Below are 24,006 nucleotides of genomic sequence, written 5' to 3' on the forward strand. Positions count from 1 at the left end.
TATCACCAAAAAAAATTAAAAAATTTTTATTTACATGCAATTAAAGCCAGAACGTAACACTCCCTTGCCAAGTATTTGATTTATTCGGTCCATTAGAAATAAAAAATCAAAAAATGTGGGGCAAAATAGGCCCCTCAAAAAATTAAAAGAAATGTGAGTTTTTCAGCTTGTATTACTTTTTTTTTCCTTCTGCTCACTTTCTGGTGGTAATTTGCTGTGTCTATCTAAAAAATCCTGAAAATTTGGGTAAAACGGGCCCCCAAAAAAACTCGATGCATGTTTCTTGCTTGTTTTATGTTTTGAAACCTTTCGTTATGTTTTGAGTACAAAAAAGAGTTGATAGTAGATTTTAGCTTCTTGTGGCTTTTCCCATGCAACATAGAAATTTTTCCTATGTTGGCGTGGGAATTTTTCTCATGCCAATATGGATATTTTTACTTAAAAAAACATCGGAATCTTTACTATGTTAACAATGGAATTTATTCCTTGTCAACATGGGAAAAATTTTCATGTCAACACGGAAGAAAATTACTCCATCAACATGGGAAAAATACCGATGTCAATAAATAATTTTCAGCAATGTTAACAGAGCAATTTTTCCATTTCTACATGGAAATTTTTCTAATGGTAACATAAAAGATATTCCTATAATACATGGGTAAAATTCCAATGAAATATGGTTACATTCCTATTTTCCCATGGTCAAATTTCCCATGTTGATAAAGCAAAATTTGCCATGTCAACAAGGAAATTTCTCGTTAGTAAAGTTGGAAAAATTTCCATATTTTTTTCTCCGTGCAACAAAAAAAATTATCAATTAGCTAATGCGCGTTTTAGCAATAAAAAATTTTACTTCAGAATCGATTTTTTTCTTAAAAATCATTATTTTCATTAAGTGTTTTTTTCCCAAAAAAAAAATTTTTTTTTATCTTATTAATAATGCAATTGTTTGTAGCAATTGTTTAAACAATGCAAGTAAAAATTCGTCTTGAAATTAACAATATGTAGCTTTTAGCAATAAAAAACAAAATAATCAAAAAAATAAATTTTCTTGATTGCTTTATTTCACGTTTTTTATTTTTCAATTCTCTAGATTGTTAATAAAAAAGTAAAACATGACAATTTTTTAATTTCTTTAACGGCGATCTTCCTAAACCATTTCAAGAATAGCTCCAAGAAGTAAAAAAATCTGAAGTTTTTAGTTTAAAAATAATTAGGGATTTTATGTAAGCTTTCAACGAGTGAAAATTACCTAATTAACAAAAGCTCAGTTAATTAAAAAATTGGGGTAAAAATTTTTTGTCAGTGGATTATTATTTATTTATGTGTTTAGAAAGTACTAAATTTTTTTTTTTCCTTAATACTTAAATTTCATTGGTTTAAATAATTTTTTTTTTTTGGTCCGGCTATCGATTCGCCCGACGCGCGTGCGTACGCCGCTATCCGTTGTTAGTCCCATTTTCACCGTTAAATTAAAATTATAGATATTACTGGCACAGTTCAGGGAGGTGAGACTTTTTTTTAGGAAATTTCTTGCTCTTAAAGGATCTTTTTTCAAAATTTGGATATCTCAAATAGTATCGAAATATTTGCAAAAAACCAAACCTCTTTTCTTTTTTTTAATAAATTGTTTATAACTTTTAAATTTTTTGGGAGCCCCAATTTTACACTTAAATATTTTTTCTAGATGTTATTTCGAATCGAATGGGACCACAACTATAATTTTCGGTGAGGTTAAACAGGTTTTCGTCGAAAAGGTACTTGTTGGCAAGACTATCCTTCATATATATCTTCTCCCAACAACTTTTTCTTTCAAGTGTTTTTTATTAAAAATCAAAGGAAATAAAAAAAAATTGACAAAATGTCGATACCATTAATCGTCAGCAAATTTTTCGGAGTGAATTTCTATCGTATCGTCCAAAGACTATTTTTTTTTGTTAACTAAAGTTATATGCAAATGGATTGTTTCAAACTCCAGTACCGATGAGAAAAGTCAACAAAAAGATGATACCACTGCTCGACAGCATTTTTTATGAATGGAGTGATTTCGGAGCGTCGCGGATTTTATTACAATCCGCATTCACTCCGGCCCGGAGTTTTAATACTTAAATAAATTTATATTTAATAGAAACAGCTGGTAATTAGAAACATAATCATTTAAATAAATAATTTATTCAGATATTAACAATTAAACTTAAAATATTACGTTTTTGATTCATGAAATATTTTAGTAACTCACTAATAGTAGTTTATCTATCGAGTGCGATCGTGATTAAGACGCGAGTGTGAAGATTGGTGCCCGAGCCGAAGGCGAGGGTACTAACACACGAGCGTTTTAGACTCGATTGTACTAGATAAATACATTAGTTTTTGTCACAGATATTTGAAATTTACTACATTTAGTGCCTATAAATGGCAGATTATAAATCCGCGTCTATTTATTTGGTAAGATTGTTTTGAGTATTTGATGAAAATGAGAGAGAAGTAGGTAAGTGGACAAATTGAAATGATGATAAATTTTGACACAAGATTGCTCGTTAAGTTACTTCGATATTTTTTGGTAGTTTGCTATCGCACATGTAACCAAAAAATATTTTTTGATCCGATGATGACGTTACTATTAGTACGATTACGTATCTTTTTTACCAGCTGTATCTTATCCAATATTTTTAGCTGCCGGCTATAGGCGCTAAATGTCGTAGATTTCAAGTGTCTGTCGAAAAAATTATAATTTCGTTCATGTAATACATAGTGAAAATATTAAATTATTGAATAGCTATAATGACATAGTTTTTAAGGGAATATTTGATATTTTGGTGGAATATGAAATTTTATCTCATGGTATGGTCATGTAAATCATACGACCGTCTATGACTCAGTTGAATTATATTTGTGCAAGTTTTATTATCAGCTGCTTATAATTTTCAAAAATCATTTCGCGTGAATATATGAAATGGGAACTTGTAATTATTTTCGTACTCAATACAAATGTCCAAATCTAAAAGACCTGAGATCACTATGTATTAGTAATTTTTTTTCTAATTAATATTTTCCGAAAGACTCTTTCGGAGTATAATTCACCCCAAAGAAGAGTGAATAAATAAAAAGTCATTAATTCCACGTTCACTCTGGATTCACTCCGCGTTCAGTCTGCAAATTTTTTACAGAGTACTGATACCTTTTCTGTTCTCATAACATTTTAATATACTGTTCAAAATAATAATAATAATATTAATAATAAATATGTTACCTAAAGATTACCATAAAATTAATTTAGAGTAAAACTTTATTATAGTATTTAATAAATATGAACCGACGAAGTTTCACTTCTTCCGCGTGTACACACTGATACACGCACTTCTTTTTTTATTTTCTTTGAATTTTAGTGTAGAAGACTTGAGAGAAAAATTTGTTGGGAGAAGTTATGTATGGAGGAGGAGAAAGTCACCGGAGCTAAGTAGCAGTGGAAGTAGTTCTGTGTTCGCCACTAGATCGCACCCAAAATCTTGTGCTGTTCCTAGTTAGATATATATTTCAGAGTTGTTATATTCTATACTTGAAAACAATTCTGGCACGGATACTCCTCTGATATTTGACAGAGTGACAAGTGCGTGTTTTGGTAGTCATATAGTAGATGCTCAATTACATTATACCTTTAATTTTCCGCAGAAAAATTTTTCTTACTATGCAGAAGTAAAAAATACTTTCTAGTTTTATGGCACCGTGAAAATTTTGAATAATTTATTAAGTTTTTTTTTGATTTTTAGAAATCTATAGATTTCTAGGAATGACTTATTTCAGGGGGTTCACGGGGAAACATGGATGTGAAATTTTACAACAACAGATTTTTCGTGGTTTTTAATTTTATTTTAACATACATTCAATTATTAAATAAAATTCATAGTAAAGTGGTTATTGAAAATTCCTATTTCGATTATTCTTATTCTGTAGAACATTTCAAAATCTCTAAATGGCATAAAATCATTTCAATTTCACAAATTACTTAAAAATCATTTTAATTATTCTTGAAAATAATATTCCATAATTTACAACTTAAAAATTATTATTGCGATTCGTAATATTTAGTGATGTATTTGAAATTATTGAACTAAAATTTACTTATTCAGAATAATATTTGAATTAACTTATGTAAATTATTATTTAGCTTCGTAAAATATATTTCAAATTCTTAAACTAAAATTAATTATTTGAATTTATACTAGAATTAACATTAAACAAATAGTATTCTTTAATAACTCATGAATTGAAATTATTATTTAAATTCATAAAATAATATTTTTGTAGTATATTTTAAATTAACTATTTTGATTAATATTTGAATTAATATTGAAAAATAGTTTTGTTTAATAATTCAAAGAATTAGAATTATTATTTAAATTCGTAACATAATATTTTTGAAATATATTCAAAATTACATGGTAAAATTATTATTTAGATTAATATTTGAATTAATATAAAAAATAGTTTTGTTTAAAAATTCACAAAGTTTAGAATTATTATTTAAATTCGTAATATAATATTTTCGTAATATATTTTAAATTAATTATTTAGATTAATAATTTTCATTAAATAAAGATATGAAATATACTATTTAGATATATTTCATTTTAAAATCAAATGAAAGTAATGGAAAAATTATTTTCCTTAAATAAGGATATGAAATATAAAAATTACTGTAGTAAATATATTGTCATTTCAGTCACTCATCACTCGTTTAAAGTTAAATAAATTGTTAGTCTAATTGTCCGCCGGAATTAAATAAAAGAGAACGCATGTTCATGCCAAATTATTACTTTTTATTGCAGGTAACTTGAAACTTAATTTAAATTTCACAAACTTGTTTTTAAATTCACTACATTTTTATAGCTTTTCACAAATAATTTTTAATTTATTTATTTCAATTGCCCATAAATTCACAGTACACAAAGTAATTAAAAATCACTGCACCCTTTTATTTTAACGCAGGGAAAATAATTTTATCTTAAAAGTAACCGAAATTATTGGAATCCCTGAATAAAATTGAAATTAAAATCCTTGAATAAAACTAGAATTGAAATCCTTGAAGAAAACTGAAATTGAAATCCTTGAATAAAATTAAAATTTAAATTCTTCAATAAAATTGAAATTGAAATCCTTGAATAAAACTAGAATTGAAATCCTTGAAGAAAACTGAAATTGAAATCCTTGAATAAAATTGAATCTCATCCCGAAACTGTACTTTACAAAAAAAAACTTAAAAACGGGGTCACACCCGACGAGAACGGGATTACACCCGACGGTAACGGATTTACATCGCGGACTAATGAGTTTTTGTGACTGATTTCATTAGTGGATGCAGCGACTTTTATTTGACTTGTAATTTTAGATGGGCCCACATGGTAGGGGCCATGAGAAAAGACGCAGGAAGACTCTTCTAGAGTTTATTGTTTATTCATTAAAAATTTTATCGATGATCCAAGTTTTCTCCGAATCTTTGTTTATTTAAATAAATCTGATATCTCATATCAGCAGTTTATTTATTTAAATAAAATTAAAAGTACTGCCATCAGCAGTTTAATTTTTTACATTAATAAATAACAAAATTATAGATATTTTTCAAAATGCATAGGTAAACATTTATAAAAATAAAATTAGTATTGAATTTAATGTTTTCGATAAATTTGCTATTAATTTTGGGGGTATTACAGCCCTCTGAATAGTCTTTTCTCATTTCTATGTATTAGGATAGAATCAGGAGTAAGTTGGTCGTTTACTCTTGCTGCAGGCGTTTCTTTAATTTACTCTGGGTTTCACAGTATTGTCTTACTCCGCCCGGTACTCAGGTTACAGCACAGTATTCACGCCCAGTCATATGTAATGTTTCGCCTTCGCGTATCTTCCCTTTCTTACAAAATGGTGTACTTCATTATTTATCATTATTTTAATTATTTTTAAATTTAGATAAATATATATATATAAATTCATATATATATCAAATTTCCTCAATATATTTGCCCAATTAAAATATATATTATTTATATTTAAATACATGTATATTTTTTTATTTGTCAAATATGTTTATTTAAATATGTATTGTTACGTTTTGGGAAATTACCCAAAATTAATTAAAAATAAAAATAATTTTTAATTATTTAATTTTATCTAGGTTTGGCCTCGTTAGAGTGTCTACAGACCCCTGGTGGGCCGTGGTCGTCGATTATTTTATTAATTATTAATTTTAATTGTTTTTCGCGATTTAAAGTATTTTCGGTGCCGGTTCCAACTCCATATTTTTATTATAGCAGCAGGTGAATGAATGGAAAATCGGCAGAAAATTTGAAAGAAACCTGAACTGCTGTTGAGCGCTTAGGGTTATAGGACAGTGTGGAACTGCTAGTAAGCGCTCGCCCCTGGGTATTAATAGGGATATGGATAGGTCATAGTGTAGGTGAAAATATAGGGTCACAATAAGGTTGAATTAATTTAGAATTAATTATGGAGTTTATTAACCATATAGAGAGCAGAGCAGAGGTTCAAGCTCTAGGAGCTCTCTCCAAAGACTGACTATTTAGTCATTATAAAAATATAATAGAGCCAACAAAGTTGACAAAATGTTTACGCTGCATCTCAGGTTCCCTGTGAGAGAATCGTCGTAGCCCGGGTCTAATGCATCGTCATCTGTTTTGATTACCCGCGAGCCACGGCGACTCTCTTATCGTAACTGACTTCCGTTACATTACGTAAAATTAATGTAATGAAAAATAATTAATTTAATTTAATCAATAAAATATTACGGGAACATAACACCTCCCGACATAAGCAAGTCGCAGCGTTTTAAATGAATAAAGCTACGACTGAAAATGAAATTCATGACTCGATATAATTCAAATGAAATGTATGACTCGATAGCAACTAAAATTGAACATATAAATGAATTTATATAAACTACAGTTGAATGTTTAAACGACTCTATATAAACCAAAAATCATAATCCATTTTGAGTGTAGTAAAGAATTTCTTCACTTATGAATATAAAGCTAAACCTGAGATGAGCTATTTTTTTTACATACATGTGTAAATAATTTAAATTTATAGCTATATTTATGACCCTAGTCATAAGTAAAATTCAAAATTACAATTTAATTGTACCTTCCGACGTAAGTCAATCAATATTTCTATTTCTAAAATAATATGAAGTTCAAGAGGTTTTTGGCAATACAAAAATTTAACATAATTATTTTAGACTCCACTGGCTAATCTGGCACTTGAAAATATTGAACTTGGTCGAGTTGATTAGTCAAATATAGTATAGCTGTTGATTCTTCGGAGGCAATTAATCTTTATATCGGTAACGGTATTGGCTCTGAGACATCTTTGCAGCTTGTCCAAAGTTAAACTCGACCTTCCAACTGTTTTTGACAAACAGTGGAAGTCTTGGAAATTTATGAATATAAATAGCTCAACGTGTATACATTTAACGTTTATACACGCGAGGAAACTAATCGTAGGTGAATTAACATCACACGTAGAGCGGGAAGTATCGTTGCCGATTATTTTGGAAAATCTATTTTTCACACCACGATGTTCTTCCGTCAGGCTCTGATGGTGATATTCAAAATTTGCCCAATCAACCCAATTACACCACCACACCAAATCATTTTTATAAAGGCGTACACAAAGTTTACTTAATAATTTAATAAAAATAAAATTCATATAATACATTAACATTAAATAATCTTTTGATTTCTTTATATTTAATAAGATCAAAAATAAATCGTTAATGTCCAATCCCTTTCGATCCAAATTAGCGCCTATTTTCAAGTATATAATATTTTTATTGTCAGATTCAATCTCCGATAATTTATATTTATCCGGAGGTTCTTCCAATCTTAAATACATCTTTGTTAAATGCAGTCATGTTGAAACAAAATTGTAAATAATTTTCAAATATTATTGATAGGTCAAATATACCTTTAATATAAACCATAATGTAAAATATATTTCTTATAAAGTCTGAGCCTGAAAACGTAGAACCACTAAATTTATTCATTTCATTATTACAATAATGTTTATAAAACGTACATTGTCTATCATTTTGTGAATTGTTTCCTTTTGAAACCACCCACGATGGCGAATCGATTTTTGAGCCCAATGATTGACTGTAATCATTTTCTACTTTACTCTCCACAAAGCAGTAAAGTAGTTCGTTACTTCTAATACTTTTTATATTTAAAAAGTTAACGCGGTCATTTTTACACGTATGCTCAACCTCAAAAACTCTATTGGCTCGGGCTGGCATAATTTCATTTTCCGTGGTTACGGCAACAACAAGCTCGTCAACCCGGTTATTTAAATTTTCAGCTCTCAACAAATTTTGAGTAGACCGAACCGAATGAGCTCCTGATATTACAACTGCAGGCAGCTCTTTTTTGACATACGCATAATTCGAATTATTAAGGAGAAAATTAAAATCAATCATTGGCTTCCAATCACATGAAATCTTATTTAAATTATTTTTAGGTGGCACGTTTTTATGCTCAAATTTATTTGAATCTAATACTGCCTCATTATGGACAGTTTTGATTGTCTCAGATCTTTTTGATCTATTGAAATTCTCGATATTAATTTTTGGATTATCATTTTCTCGAAGCTCGCGCATTGCGGTTTCATTCAACCAACGAGCTTTTAACGTTATGGATCCAGATTCCACCGAAGGTAGAATCTTGCACCCACTAGATTCTTGCTTCTGAAATGCAAGTAATCAAGCCCGTAAATAATTTTCTTTTTCGCCTATCGCAGTCTCCTTTAAGAGACGGCCTTTCAATTTTGTAGATTCCGATTGTAGAACGCGATATAAATTAAAAATATCTGCAGCAACACTTTTAATTTCCAAATATAAAAACACTAAATTTTTGAAAATTAATTTAAACAGAATAATAAAATTCTGAAATTAGAATTATTATTTAAAACTATAATTTTCTTTGTAATTCATCCAGGAGTCATTAGATAATTAATTGTTTTAATAAAATCAACAACTGTTTCCGCACAATACTCGCGGCAAATTATTTAAAATCCGTAGCAACGTTTTATTTGTTTCTTTCATGAAAAGCATTTAAATTATTATTAATTATAATCTTTTAATGATATATTCAGCGAAATCATAGTCAGGTTCAAAAACCGGACAATTATTTTCCACATAATTTCAAAATTTAGATGTTGATAATATCGCGTAGACATTTATATGCACTCGCGAAAAATTAGTTTAAAGTCCGTAGCAACATTATTAATAATTCAATTAATTTTAAACTTATTTATCCGAAGTAGTTATGATCGTTAATTTCCATATTTAACTTTTTTTTTCACTTACAGCATTTTTTCTCGATAATCGATAAGCACGTCAGATAAATTAATTGATTAGTTGACTGCTGCATGCACGTACATCTTCCGACGGCAATAACAATCACTTGCGTGTAAATTAAGGCGTAACGTTAATTAGACTAATCTTACGTTTTCTGGTGGCCCAGCGGTTTAATTTATCTCAGGATGTTGAGCTGACCATTTGAAAATGTTTAGAATTATAAACGCGCACTGAGTCGATAGTAACGCTTGTAATCTTTACGAATGGATAAAGTAAATCAAAAATGTCTCAATTAAATAAAATAAAGGTTTTAATAATCATAATTGTTAACCAAGATTTTTTAAAGAATTCATTAAATATCACCCAGCCATTGGTTTGAAAATTTCAAAGTTTGTAAATTCCTCTCCAAAAATTAAATTCACTTTCACAAATAACTTCACCTGGTTATTAGCAAAACACTCTTCGACTTAAAATATATTTTTAATAATAACTGGCACTTCACAATAATATTAGTTTATAAACAAATTAAACTATTAGTTTTCAAACTCACATCTACTAGTTAATTTCTGTCATTACAATTTAGATAAGTAACTCAATGTCATTGTACATTTAATCACAAAAATTTCCATTTGAATAATTATAAATAATCTAAAATCATCCTGGTCACAGCACCAATGTTACATTCTGGCTTATCCATTAATTAGACAGAATAATTTTAAATTGATCAGGTTGACGTCGTGAGGGTGTTAATAGACCCCAGGTGCGTCAGCTGTTGACCTTCTTTTATTTTATTCAAAAAGCTTAACGACTTACCATGGTGGAGATTATGGGCCCCATAAGTCGGCCCAAATAATCCCTCTCTTGCGTAGTTTCTTCTCCTCCGCCAGTGTGTACGCGTCCCTGCCGGTGGCCTGGAAATAGGCCTCGGAATAATACCCGTAACGAGGGTCGTGGAATGGGATACTTCCACTGGCTGGATGGATGAATGGAACGTCCACGGAAACCAACTGCCAATTGTCGCTGATGCCGGTCCAGAAGGCCGGGTTTTCCCTTGGGGCCTTGCCTGAGGTTGAACAAACTGATCTCTGGAGATTCGACGCCTCCGTGAGGACAAGTGATTGTAACTGGTTGATCAGATCACCTGAACCTGATGGCTCAAAAAAACATGAGCTCGACGGCTCAACAACACATGAGCTCGACGGCTCGACAACACTTGAGCTCGACGGCTCGACAACTCATGTGCTCAGAGGCTCAACGACACCGGATTTGGGTATCTCAATCGAATCGTTGGCAACCATTCGCGGTATTACTAACGTTACCGGCTCGATAAGGACTTCCTTAGTTCTTATTCTCGGTCAACCTTGTGTAAGGTCCGCGATAAAGCCTTGAATTACGTGACCAAGCTGTACAACATGTCCTGATCTCCTGCTACGTCAGCCTCGAGGCATAAAGGTTGTTATGATAGGGGGTGAAGGAGCCCGAACAGCTGATTAGCGCTCTGAGCAAAGGAAGGGTGGAACAGCTAGTAAGCGCTCGCCCCTTATAAAGTTCTTAGACAAAGATTTGTGTAAAGGTTTAAGTTAGGTTTTATTCCTTTAAACCGATAGAGACAGGCGGATCAGTCAGTTAACTGTACAGAGTTTCGTGCTCTTTGAGATGTCGCGATCAACTGACTGATCCTGCTGCTCTTCGACTAAATACATTCGTCAAAGTGTTAACGTTGCATCTCAGGTTTCCTATGAGAGAATCGTCGTGGCCCGGGTCTCATGCGTCGTCATCTGTTTAGATTATCCGCGAGCCACGACGATTCTCTTATCGCAAGAGGTTTCCGTTACATTGTTGGCCATGAATAAAATAATATCACCAACAAAGTAACGATTTATTAATTTATTATTTATTTATGATTCTAAGAAGTGTCAAACCGTTTATTCCCCCACTGTGGCGAATAAATAATTCGAGACTTCAAAAAAAAAAAAATTTCCTAAAATTTTTATTCAAATTTAATTAGAACCAGAACGTAACAGTATATATATATATATATATATATATATATATATATATACATATTATTTATTGTTTAAATGTATAAATCGTATATTATTTATTAATTCTCAAGTGTTTTAATTTGATTTGAAATTCGAGTTATTTTTAAATTATTTAGTTTAAATTTATCCGACTTGACATCTATTATTTTCTTTGTGTATATTTATTTTTATCCATATATATATATATATATATATATATATATATATATATGTATATATATATATATATGTACCCACATTTATATACATGCGTACGGGATGAAAGATGCCGGGTTCGTAACACTGCCCAACAAAAAAAAAAGTTTTTGAATCAAAACAAAATTTCCGATTTTTTAAAAAATTTGTGTTCCGTTTATTTTTTATGTTAGTGTATATTAAATATGTATAAAAATAGATTATTTGAAAGCTATCTTTAGCCGATTCTTGTGCCTATTTTTAATGTAATTTAAATATATTAAAAATATATCTTAGGATATATAAGAAATAAATGCTTGAAAATATGAAAAAATAATTTGGACAATATATTTTAAATACATAAAAAAAAAGAATTATAAAAGTATATTGTTAATTTCACCAACAGCATAAGAAATGTAATATAACATAATTATACATTTTTTATGTACTTGAAATATATTTTTATACATGTATAATTTATATATTTTACGACATAGGGGACGGGAGGCAAAACAAAATACCCCCAAAATCTTCTAAAAAAAAAGTTAATTTTTAAATTGTTCTGGACATTCTAAAATATAATTTTTGTAAACATAATTGAGCATTATTTAAAATTTTATTTGTGAAACTTTTTCGGGATTTACTCTGAATTTTTACTCTTAATTTACTTTGGATACACCTTGAGGACACACGCAATGCATTTCGGCTCTACTCTAGATTCGCTCTGGTAAAACTGTGGTTCCACTCTAAAGAACACTTTGGATTTGTTCTGAAAACTTTATGGTTTCACTCTGGAAAGACTCGTTTCATTCTGGACTTATATTGGATTTGCTCAGAATTTTCTCTGGATTCACTCTGAATTTATATTCTTGAATTACTCTGAATACACTCTGGGAATATTTTGGATATGCTCTGGTTTTAGTCTAGTATCACACTTAAAAAGGGCACAAAACTGCTCTGGAATCGCGCTGGAATCAATATAGTACCATTTTGACTCTGGTACCAGAGTAGTTTCACAATATTTTTCATACCACTAGGGCTGTAAACATGACCTTTAACTCTGAAGATTACGAAGCTTTGATTCATCAACTGTTTTCTTTTCCACATACATTTATTTTTTATAAATTACTTTATTTTCGAACTAGAGTATACATAAATTGATTGGTCAATAGGTTGGATGCACTCATTAGCAGATCGATTAAAAATACCTGTACGGAATGTATCACATATTGACAGTTATGTTACATCACTTTATTTCACGTTTAGTAGTTTAACGTCTGTGGGTTTTGGTAACGTATCAGCTAACACAACATGGGAAAAAATATTTTCGATAGTTGCGATGTTGATTGGGGGTATGTTTTATGTATTTATTGATACAAAATTGATGATCTTTTTTTTTAAATTTACGTCAAAAAATGTTTCAGCTCTAATGCACGCCGTCGTATTCGGTAACGTGACTGCAATAATTCAACGAATGTACTCAAGAAAATCGTTGTACCATACTAAATGGCGAGATTTAAAGGATTTTTTGACCTTGCATCAAATCCCTGATCAACTCAAACAGAGAATGCAAGATTACTTTCAAACGACGTGGTCATTAAACCACGGCATTGATATTCATGAGGTAAAAAGACGCTTATTTATTTTTGCACACTTTAAACGTGAAGCGGAGAGGTAACTACAGCATTAAAGCTTCTCTATTGTTACTAAACTTAAAAGACGGATGGTCGTCCACTAAAATCATCACTAATAATTTTATACAGTACTTAAATAAGAAAAAATGCACTAATATCCAGAAAACATTCTAATATACAATTTCAATATGATTCAAAAACTTCCAGTTGCGTATCGTATTAAAAAAAAGTTGATTATGAAATATATTAGTTAGATGTTAATTGGTCTATTCATACGTGAACATGGTATCCTGCGAAACATCCACTGGATGGTGTTGTTTTTATTTTATTATATTCAGAATTTTGAATATTTGATACCATTCGATTATCACAATATATGTCAATGGGGGACTCAAATTAGTGAAAATTACTTAACAGATTTTGAAAGCCTATCTATTTTGAATTTCAGTCAATTAAAAAATTTCTATACTTTCAACTAAGTAGTCGCACGAAACAAAAAAACGTTAACAGTTATTAATTATAATTATATTTATAATACGGATAATAAAAACAATCTCTTGAAAAGTAAAATTGGAAAAAATTTCAGCTTCTACTGTAATTCTTACGATATCTCTTAAAAGTTACAGTACTGTAAAATAATAGATTTATATCATTATAAAACTATTAATAATAGAAATTAAAATAATTTTTAGATAGTTTAATTGAATAGTATAATTAAATTCCTGTAAATTTGAGATTTTTAATTTTATGTTTTAATTGATAACTGTAAGTTGTGTGTATATTTTGTGCTGGGTTTGCGCATTCCATCATACGGTTTGATTAATAATAAACCATATAAAATAGTACATTGCATAGCAAGTGGGCTAGGTGAGTCTTTATATGGAAAGCATAATGCTTTTAATACAAGTGGTAGGTGTGCATGCACGAACCTCAATGAGTGCTTACAGTGCACAGGAAATGAGAGCTTAGAATATTCTATTTGTCAGATAATGACGGCTCACATACTATGCTCATACTTTATTCAACAAATGTCTGATCGTCGCAAATTATTATATCAGTAAGGTAAACCCTAAATCAGTTGGTGTTATAGATTATACTCGTTCTTGACTACTCTCACCACTCGTTTATTGTTAACTTGTTATTTTATTTTAATTAATAAAAAATCATCAACTTGTTTGATACATCGACTCTAGGATGGTCCATTTGGAACGAATATTTTTAACTTCCTGCTAAGAAAATTAAAAATTTTCAATAATTCGGAAAATAATTGGTTTCAGTCCGATTTTCTAAAATCGAATTTCTGTCAGTTCTTGACGCTTTGAGGTTCTAGAAAGCGATTCTGACTAATTTCAAGATGATGTCAAGATGATGTCCGTGTATGTATGTATGTATGTATGTATGTATGTATGTATGTATGTATGTATGTATGTATGTATGTATGTATGTATGTATGTATGTATGTATGTATGTATGTATGTATGTATGTATGTATGTACTGAAACGAAGTTGAGGTCAACCCCTGATAAGGAGGGGTCAATCAACCGTCCGTTACCCATTTCTTACGTTCGCTAGAAATGAGCCCGTGTCCCTTTTAGTCATTCTGGCTAATTATTTGGTAATTGATTCTGTATTACCCGGTTCGTAAGGACCAGGCGACCGTGTGACCTTGAATTTATATATGTGAATGCATATAAAGTATCGGGATTAGTGGGGCCAGGTTATATCAAAATGTATATAACAAATAAAGACATTAAATATTTGCTAATATAACACTTAATCAGGTGTTAAATAGTTAAATAATACACCCGGTTAATTAGTAGTCATAATAAGAATAGAATCATTATGCTTACCTGGTTGTTGTCACTCTTCTTACCCATGAGTATGATACACTGCTACAGCGAGTAAAGAGAGAAAGAAAGACTTACAATCTAAGACTATTGTGAGGCCATCGTCACAAAAGTCATTGATGACTACGAAGCAGGTATCGTAGGGCCATGGATACAAGACAGGTATGCAACTGGAGTGCATGCGGGTATGCACTAATTGAGCTAACCAGTGGACAGGATAATGATTAGCATATCTACAGGAACTAGATACTTCCAGATACTACAGGTGTAAGCGGGAAAAATAAGAAAGGTAGTTAAAATAAACTAAGTATTTATTTAAGAATCATGATGGGAAAAAAGCATGTATTTGTCAGCACGCAGGCCTTTTATAGATTCGAATAGATCTTTTATAGATTTTAATAATAATAATAATAATAATAATAATAATAACAATAATAATAATAATAATAATAATAATAATAATAATAATAATAATAATAATAATAATAATAATAATAATAATAATAATAATAATAATAATAATAATAATAATAACAATAATAATAATAACAATAATAATAATAATAATAGTACTAATAATAACAATGATAATAATAATAATAATAACAATAATAATAATGTCGACATATCTGTAACTTTTAAACGGATGAACCGATTTCGATCGTGAAGGTTGCATTTGACGTAGCTTGTTAATTTCTACGAGCTGTAGAAAATTGAGCTGGATCGGTTCTGTGCGTTTGGAGATATTTTGAAAATAAATTTTTTTCAAAATTTTTTTTTTTTTTTTTTATAACTTTTAATGTGCTGGATGAATTCATTCCAAAATCTAATAAGTTTTAAGGCTTCATATGCCGCTTCAAATGCCAATTCAACAATCACCATCATTGGCTCAAGAGAAACCGATAGCAAAAGAATTATGTTGTAATAATAATTAAGTAAATACACGCCAGGGCTGCTTGGTGGTTGGGGTATTGAAAAAATACGCATATTAAAAAATATAACATTATTTTCATTTGTCACAACACATAATATCACTGGGTTACAAAATTAGGTCGTTGATTTAATTTATTGATACTGATAATTGTTGGAGCTCATGAATACGTAATTAATCGAATACAAATTAAAGAACTGAGCTCGAGTAATTAATTGAAATAATTGAAAGTATTAAATTGCGTCTAGCTGAATACTAAGTTGATCGCAAAAATGTCATGAGGATAAGTAACATGAATTCAGAAGTTACTGACCGAAGGTAATAATTGAACACTTAATGATAAATTTTCAAGAGCACTAAATGCATAAATATTTGAGTTCATTGAGTTCTAATATTATTGATCACTTAAATTAATTTAATTGAATGAGATCGTAATAAATTACATTGAATTGAATTTATTTTCTGAACACGTGGTACCATGATTGCAGAGGCTACCGAGCGAAAATTAACTGTTAGTTTAATTAAAATATTGAGCATAATGCTAATTAAGTAATTATAATATTGAGTTTTTCATTTTTATGGACGCTTGAAATAATTATTTATTTAATAAAAAAGCACCCGTAATGTTTCTCGTTTAAATAACCTCTTGAGAAACGTGGTCGATGATCACTGGAATTCTTAAGTTTTTAAAGTATTTATTTATGAGCTCTGGTGTCCAAAAGTATATAAATAATCATATTTATATGTAGCTTGATGAATGCTTGATTTAATTGAATTATTACTGTAATTAATTATCTCTTGATTAGTACAAAATAATACCATCAAATTATAACACGTGTTATCACTTGAATGTATATTGCGAACGATAATGGCGGCCGTCTTCTCGACACGAGGCAGGAAAACGAAGATGTGCATGCGCCGAACTGCACATGACTAAGTTTAAATTTTACAGACGCCCCAGTAGGTGCTACCTCTATCTGCCGTAAGTGCAACTATATTTAAATTTAAGTATTGTTGCAGTTACGCAACAAATTGAAAAAAAAAAATTTTTTTAGTATTTTTAAAACATCTCAAGAACGACTAGCTATATCAATTTCGGAATCTGATTTGCTTTAGAACTCAATAAACGCGTCGGTTGCCACCTCAACCATCCCAATTGGTCAATTCGTTTGAGAGTTATCATTGGAGAAACAATGGTAAACAAACGTTTTTTTTTTCTCGAAAACAACGGCAGACAGAAGTACTTTAGAGCTCGAAAATGTATTAATAATAATGTTTTCAAGTTCTTGGGGCTCGAAAACAGCGGGAAGTTTTTGGGCGGACCCGCAGGGTCAACCGATAGACTGATTTTTTTTTCACTTCAACTTCAAAAAGTTGTTGTAAACATTGAGAAGAAATTCCCTGCAAGTGTCAGTCTTGAATTTCAATTTTAAGTACTTTACATTTGATTTCGAAATTTTCCCATTTAAAATACCTAGGAATAAGAGGATTTTTTTCTCAATTCTCTATAGCACACTGCATTTTAACTCTTTAGAGTCTGACCTTGAAACCCCACTCTTTGGTGTCGTGGAGCCCGACAGAATTAGAAAGAACGTGAAGCAAAAATGACAGAGCCGTATTATAAGAGAAAAAATTTCATTTCGGCGGGAAGTGAAGAATAATTTTTTTTATTTTTACTTTATTGAATAATAAATATCAAAGGGCTTAAATTCAAAGTAAGAATTACATTTGGCTTCATTATAAATATAGTTAAGTATTTTTATTATCAGGATAATAATTATTAAGAATACTAAAGAAAGTTCAAATTTCAATGTCAATTCTAATAATATAATTAGTAATATTTTAATAATATTATAAATGTTATTTTTAATAATTTAATAGTTAATTTTTTCCATAAAAACTTTTATTGACTTTATGTTGGTTTTGATGAAATTTTGAATTTTTTCTAACTTTACTTTGGAAGAGACTATTTTTTCACGTCAACAATACTAACTACGGCACTGTCGCTGAACGCAGCGCAAGATTTAAATGAGTGGAAGGGCATTCACAGGCACACTACTACTTTCACATGTTACTCATACATGCTCACGGGGCTCTTCGATTCGGGTTCTCCCCACTAGTCTCACACATAGACATTTTAAGATCTTCTGACTCTAAAAGGTTAAGTTAAAGGATCGTTTACTACAACAATTTGAAGTGGGAGTAAAAAAAAAAAAGAGTCCAAATAAACTACCTTAAGAGACACCGAAATGAGAGTGGTTAAATTGATTGTGCTACTTATTCCAAAAATATTTAGTGTCGAGATTATGTTTTAGAGGAATGTGATTATGATTCAAATGTATTTGTTAATGACCCCCATAATCAGACGCAATTGAAAAAGAACAGGACACTATTTACTTTTTGACAAATTCTTAACCACCAATCGGTAAACCTCTCATAAAGACAGTTAATTAACCGTCCGTTACCCATTTCTTACTTTCCGTTTGAGGAGGTTGGACCAGTCCACGTCGAGCTCAGCGTCTCGAATCCTCTTCAAAATTTCGAAAAGACCTTCCAGGCACCCGACGCTAATTATGTTGAACTCATGTACCGACATTGTCTTAACCCACTGAAATAGAATTAAATAAATAAAAAATTAATTTTTTGTTTATAAAATGTATGTTCTGAATTCAAAAATATATTTTGAGTACTTACATCAATAAAGTCAACGTTGTCGGTTCGGCTTTTTAACGGGAGCTCAGGGGGAGTCACTTGCTTCACCTAGGCCCTTTCCTCAGTGACCTTGCAAAGTTGAATATTGGGTCGTTTTTCTCGACCCAATGATCGACCCAGTCATCTGCATCACCAGTATCATTATCGTCATCATCATTATCCTGTGGCTGCTGTTGAGGATTCAGTTGCATCAGTAATTGCTGTAGCTGATTAATTTGCTGCTGCAGCTGTTATTGATGCCACGCCTGCTGACGAAGAATGAATTCATTTTCCTCAACGCAAAGAGTTCGCTGGGGATCAACAAATTCGTCATTTAGAGGTAAATCGTCTATTTCATCGTCGCTGTATACCTCAGGAGGTGTAGTTTCGTTGCTTCTGAGGTACTGGAGACGTTCCTTCCATTCTTTTTTGGACCATTTCTCGTTAACGTTCTTTTCCAGATGTTCTTTCAGCAGCGTTGAGGTCTGATCGAAAGTGTTTCCAGGCTCACTCCGCAGCCACCATCTTCCGTCAGGCTTATTAGGATTTGTAGGCTGATACCCAGATTCTTCCTCATACGGTCGTCTTATCTCCCTCTAGCAGAGACGCCTCTACTACAGCTTGATACCATTCTAAATCAAAGTCACCGTTGCTTTTGAACTTCTTCGACTCACTTTTGTTAAACTATGATGTAAAGTTTCTGCTTACCATTAGTAAAACTGATGAAATATTACATGAGTTGGAGGTATCAAGAAAAGTGCGGACCATGACGAGAGCGCTGAAAAAATTTTGCCTCTTTTTTGGTAGTACTTTTTTGATATTTTATTGAAAGGTATAAATATTTGAACTAGCCGAAAATAATAATCAATTCAGCTGAGATTCATGTCGGTAATGCCAGAGTAGTGGATATTTAAAATAAATCCTTCAGCAGTAAGGCAACATAGACATAAAATCTTTGTACAGCGGGTTTGGTAACTTTTATATTTTTAAAAAGCTTTTAATGTAGTTAGATTTTATAGTAGATAAAGAGTAAAAATTCACACCTGTATTTACCTTTTATATTGCACTACCACCGGATAATTTGAGGAATCATTAAATACGTTAGAAAACTGATAGAATACCGAACTGTAAATATATGAAAAAACAGACATCAAACACAATGTACCAATATACAGTAAACCCATATGAGTATTTTATAAATCTAAACAAACATGCGTGGGTATGAGCCATAGGTGGGAGAATACAAGTTTTTCCAAATTTCTACATTTACTAGGCTTGAATGTAAAAACGTATGTGTCAGTCTCTTACGAAAACGCATACGCGATGAATCCAATAGACATCCCGAAAATTGATGACGAGTTTCTACAGGCGTTTCTCGAGTCAAACGGTTTACCGGAAAATTTAGTGCATTTGAATAGTGACGAATTAAATTTCGATATCCAGCCTGAGTCCCCTATTCGCGTAAATAATGACAATGACGAAATTCTTAGAGAGTTCGAAATTTTGCCTTTTTTGCCACAAATTCAAATTTTCAACGGAGTCGAACGCTTCAACAGGTATAGTGTAAATAGTCATGCTATGAAGTTTCGTATAGCTCTGGTACCGAATGGATCTAATTATGTGTGAAATGATATCGAAAACCACCGTATGTAGTCACTGCGTTAAAAAAAATATGATATACTTTCAATCGTCTATTTTTCGTATAAAAATGTTTTAATTATCATCGGCAACAGAGTCATATCAGGGCATCAATCAGTTTGTGAGAATAAACAGTTTTGTTTAACATGTAAAATTGTTATTTATCCGAAAACTTCGAAACATAAGTGCGGTAAGGAAATGTGCGATAACTACAATAAGTTATGCGAGGTAGGGAATTTATGTCTTATACCTGTGGCCAAACCTTCAGTTGAATCTAAAAAATGTACAAAATTTATTTACTATGACTTTGTAACGCGCCAAGACGATAAGCTTCAAAACAAGAAATCTGTAAATATTCATATACCTACTTTATGTATCGCTCAAGCTGTTTGTAACTTATGTTGTGATAATTGTTACGTCTAGCATGCAATCAAGACAAATATCATGTACAGTCTCTTGTTTCGAGTCAAGACACTCAAGTCCTTTACTCGGGCGACAGAGACCTCGTCGTTACGGTAATGAGTATGAGGAATAAGATCAATATGGAGGATTATTCTAGAGAAATAATAATAAAAACGACTGGATAACTTACAATTGGTATTTATCAAATTTATTCAGCTTCCGTTGTACAAATTAATGGTTTTTGTTGGTTGGAAGATCGTTGATTTTTTGTATATTGTATAGTATATTGGGCAAAGACTCCGTATTCAACGTCTGCTCCGTCAGTACCCCTGGGTGGGTGTGGTTTGGCAGTATACTGAGAGTTGAGAACCGTGCGGAATAATTTCTTTAACGTGACGCGTGGTACAACAAATATTACAACGGAGTTTTTAGCTTAGCTGAGATTAGAAGACTGGACAATTAGACCGAAAAACTGCAGGCTTATATAGTCCGAAATCGAGGGGGACCGAGCCGTGCCCCTGGATCTTGTAGACTAGAAAAGAGGTGCTTGCTGTACCAGCGTTTAGTTTTATGGGTTTTCTAGTGACTTCTAAATGTGCTTCTCCTCCTGCGGTTCTATTTTGCACTTGCGGTACCCGAGGTCAAGTCAAAGGAGAAAAAAAATAAATCATTTCTTTAATTATTCGATATTCGAGTTGAGGTTTTCTTTTTTATAAAATATTTTCAATTCGGATGCTGGTTATCCGAAAAAATTCAGCGTCTCCTTAGAAGAGTGAGAATTAATATATGTTTAGTTTAGGAAGATTCTGGAATTGTAAACATGGACTTGTTCTTGGTGACACGCGTCATCCCGGCTTGGCCTCCAAGTTAATGAATGGCGGGTTGCCATCTAAGAGTTATCGCCCAGCACCAGAGCGGCTACTGGGTGGCTCCTGTTACTGGGTACTTAAAACGAGAGCTCTTGAGGGACAGCTAGAATCATCGGTTGACAAGCATGATGTCAGGATCGAGGTCTTTATGGCTCATAAATCACGCTACTGCGGTTTTGAGTAGAAATAAAGAAATTAGAGAACTAAAGCGAGTGTGTTTTAGCTTTACTCGTGAAATTAGGGGTCCTCTCTTGCTCTTCCCTTCTCAGCATTAAAAAGAGGCATACTGAATTCGAGAGTGAGTGTACCTAGTATGTGTGTTGAGTAATATAAGTTATTACTCTGTACACATGCAGGCTACGTCAGCTATGTTTTCTGTTTCTATGTTCTCCTATTTCAGATGACCGTGAGGATGTGTGTATTAGCCCCCTTACGTGTATGTGTACGCGCTCCGGCACTATTTCCTTTATTATGCTATGTATACGCATTACATATGAAATCTTGCTAAGAGTTTTGAAATATCAGTGGCATCAGCTATTGGAACTACAGCTTAGTTACGATCACGGTTTAGTTTTCGTACAAGTGATGAATGTGTTTACGGGAGATCAATTTTTTGTGAGACATGTTCAAGGGTTTGATGCACAGTTTATTCTTACTGAAATCATTACAAAGCGATATGATCATATAGATTCCATAATAAATGGTACGACTATTACATTAACGGAATTGAATAAGAAAAAAATTAAATTCATTGATAGTTTTAATTATATACCAATGACATTATCGGGACTTCCTAAAGCTTTTGGTTTTGCAAATAAAATAACTAAAGGATACTTTCCTCATTTATTCAATATCACAAAAAATCAAAACTATGTTGGGCCTATGCCTGAAAAAAAGTATTATCGTCCGGACTTAATGAGCGTGACAGAGAAAAAAGTATTTTTTCAATGGTATGAAAAGAGAGTGAATGAAAATAATTTATTTAATTTTAAGACAGGAATTATATTTTATTGCCGCTTGGATGTCAGCATTTTACGCTTTGCATGTAATAAATTCCGTAATTTAATTTTAAAGTGTAAGAACGTTTGTCCGTTTTCAGAGTGTACAACTATTGCATCATCCTGTATGCTATTCTTCAGACGAAAGTTTTCAAAAGATCAGCAGATTGGTATTGTACCGCGAATGAGGTATTGTTCAGGGGATAATCAATCACGAGTCGCTATCGAATGGCTTACATGGCTTGAACATAGAAATAATATTAAAATAACACATACTTTACTGGATCGCGAAATCAAAACACCTAATGGGGTAAAATTAGATGGCTATAGAGTGGATGAAAATGGTAACAAATACGCGTATCGATTCCATGGTTGTTTCTGGCACGGGTTCGGGCACCCGCCCAAAATTTTTTGAGAATAATCGTGATCACTCTGTATTAAAAAATTAAGATAAAAACAAAAAATCAGCCACGCTCGATTCACGGTATGAAAGTACACGAATGCAAGCCTCAAAAATTAAAGAATGTGGATATGAACTAACAGAAATGTGAGAATGTGAGTTTAATCACGAAAAAAAAAAAAAATAATGGAGAGTTACAAATATTTCTTGATAGCTCAGAAGTTATGCCAGTTAAGCCATTAAATCCACGTGATGCGTTTTTTGGAGGGCGTATTGGTAACGTGAAAACTTATCACGACGTTAGAAGAAATTCTTCTGGAGAATATATTGAAAAGATCCGGCATGTAGATGTATGCTCATTATATCCTTGGGTTTTAAAAACCATATTTTTTCCGGTTGGGCACCCCAAAGTTTACGTAAATGACGATTGTGAAAATATAGTGCCAGATAGTAATATTGAAAACATACAAAGGCTGATAAAATGCAGAGTGTTGCCTTGAAGAACTCTATACCATCCAGTTTTAACTGTTAGAGCACATGGCAAATTATTTTTTCCTCTAGGTATGAGTTGTTGTCAAAATCAAACTCAAACCGAATGTCCGCATGCAAATGGAAGGGATAGAGAGTTATACACCACCTGGGTTGGATGTGAGTGCCGTAAAGCGGTAGAAAAAGGCTACGTCATTCAAAATATTAACGAAGTTTGGGACTATCAGGTAGTACAATATAGCCCAAAAGAAAAAAATGCTACAGGTCTGTTTGTAGAATATATAAATACTTTTTTAAAGATTAAGTAGAGGGCTTCAGGATGGTCAAGCCAATGTATCGATGAAATTTCTAAGCATGAATATCTAGCAAGGTACGAGGATAGAGAGGGCATAAAATTAGACCCTTCAAAAATTAAAAAAAATCCTGGTTTCAGATCTCTAGCTAAACTATTTTTAAATTTGTTTTAGGGTAAATTTGGTCAGCGGGAAAATATAAAAAAAAAATCAATTGTAAATTCTTATGAAGAATTT

The 24,006-nt window shown here is 31.6% G+C and overlaps 1 protein-coding gene across 1 annotated transcript in view; it reads left to right on the top strand.

Annotated features, from left to right (window-relative positions):
- LOC103570411 (potassium voltage-gated channel subfamily H member 8) overlaps nucleotides 1-24,006 on the top strand; it is a 355,105-nt gene that overhangs the window by 261,711 nt on the left and 69,388 nt on the right. Inside the window, exons 11-12 of the mRNA XM_053741792.1 lie at nucleotides 12,750-12,929; nucleotides 13,002-13,201. Coding sequence (XP_053597767.1) covers nucleotides 12,750-12,929; nucleotides 13,002-13,201 — 380 coding nt within the window. The remainder of the gene's footprint in view (nucleotides 1-12,749; nucleotides 12,930-13,001; nucleotides 13,202-24,006) is intronic.

This window comes from Microplitis demolitor, chromosome 9 (assembly GCF_026212275.2).
Source record: "Microplitis demolitor isolate Queensland-Clemson2020A chromosome 9, iyMicDemo2.1a, whole genome shotgun sequence".
Taxonomy (NCBI): domain Eukaryota; kingdom Metazoa; phylum Arthropoda; class Insecta; order Hymenoptera; family Braconidae; genus Microplitis; species Microplitis demolitor.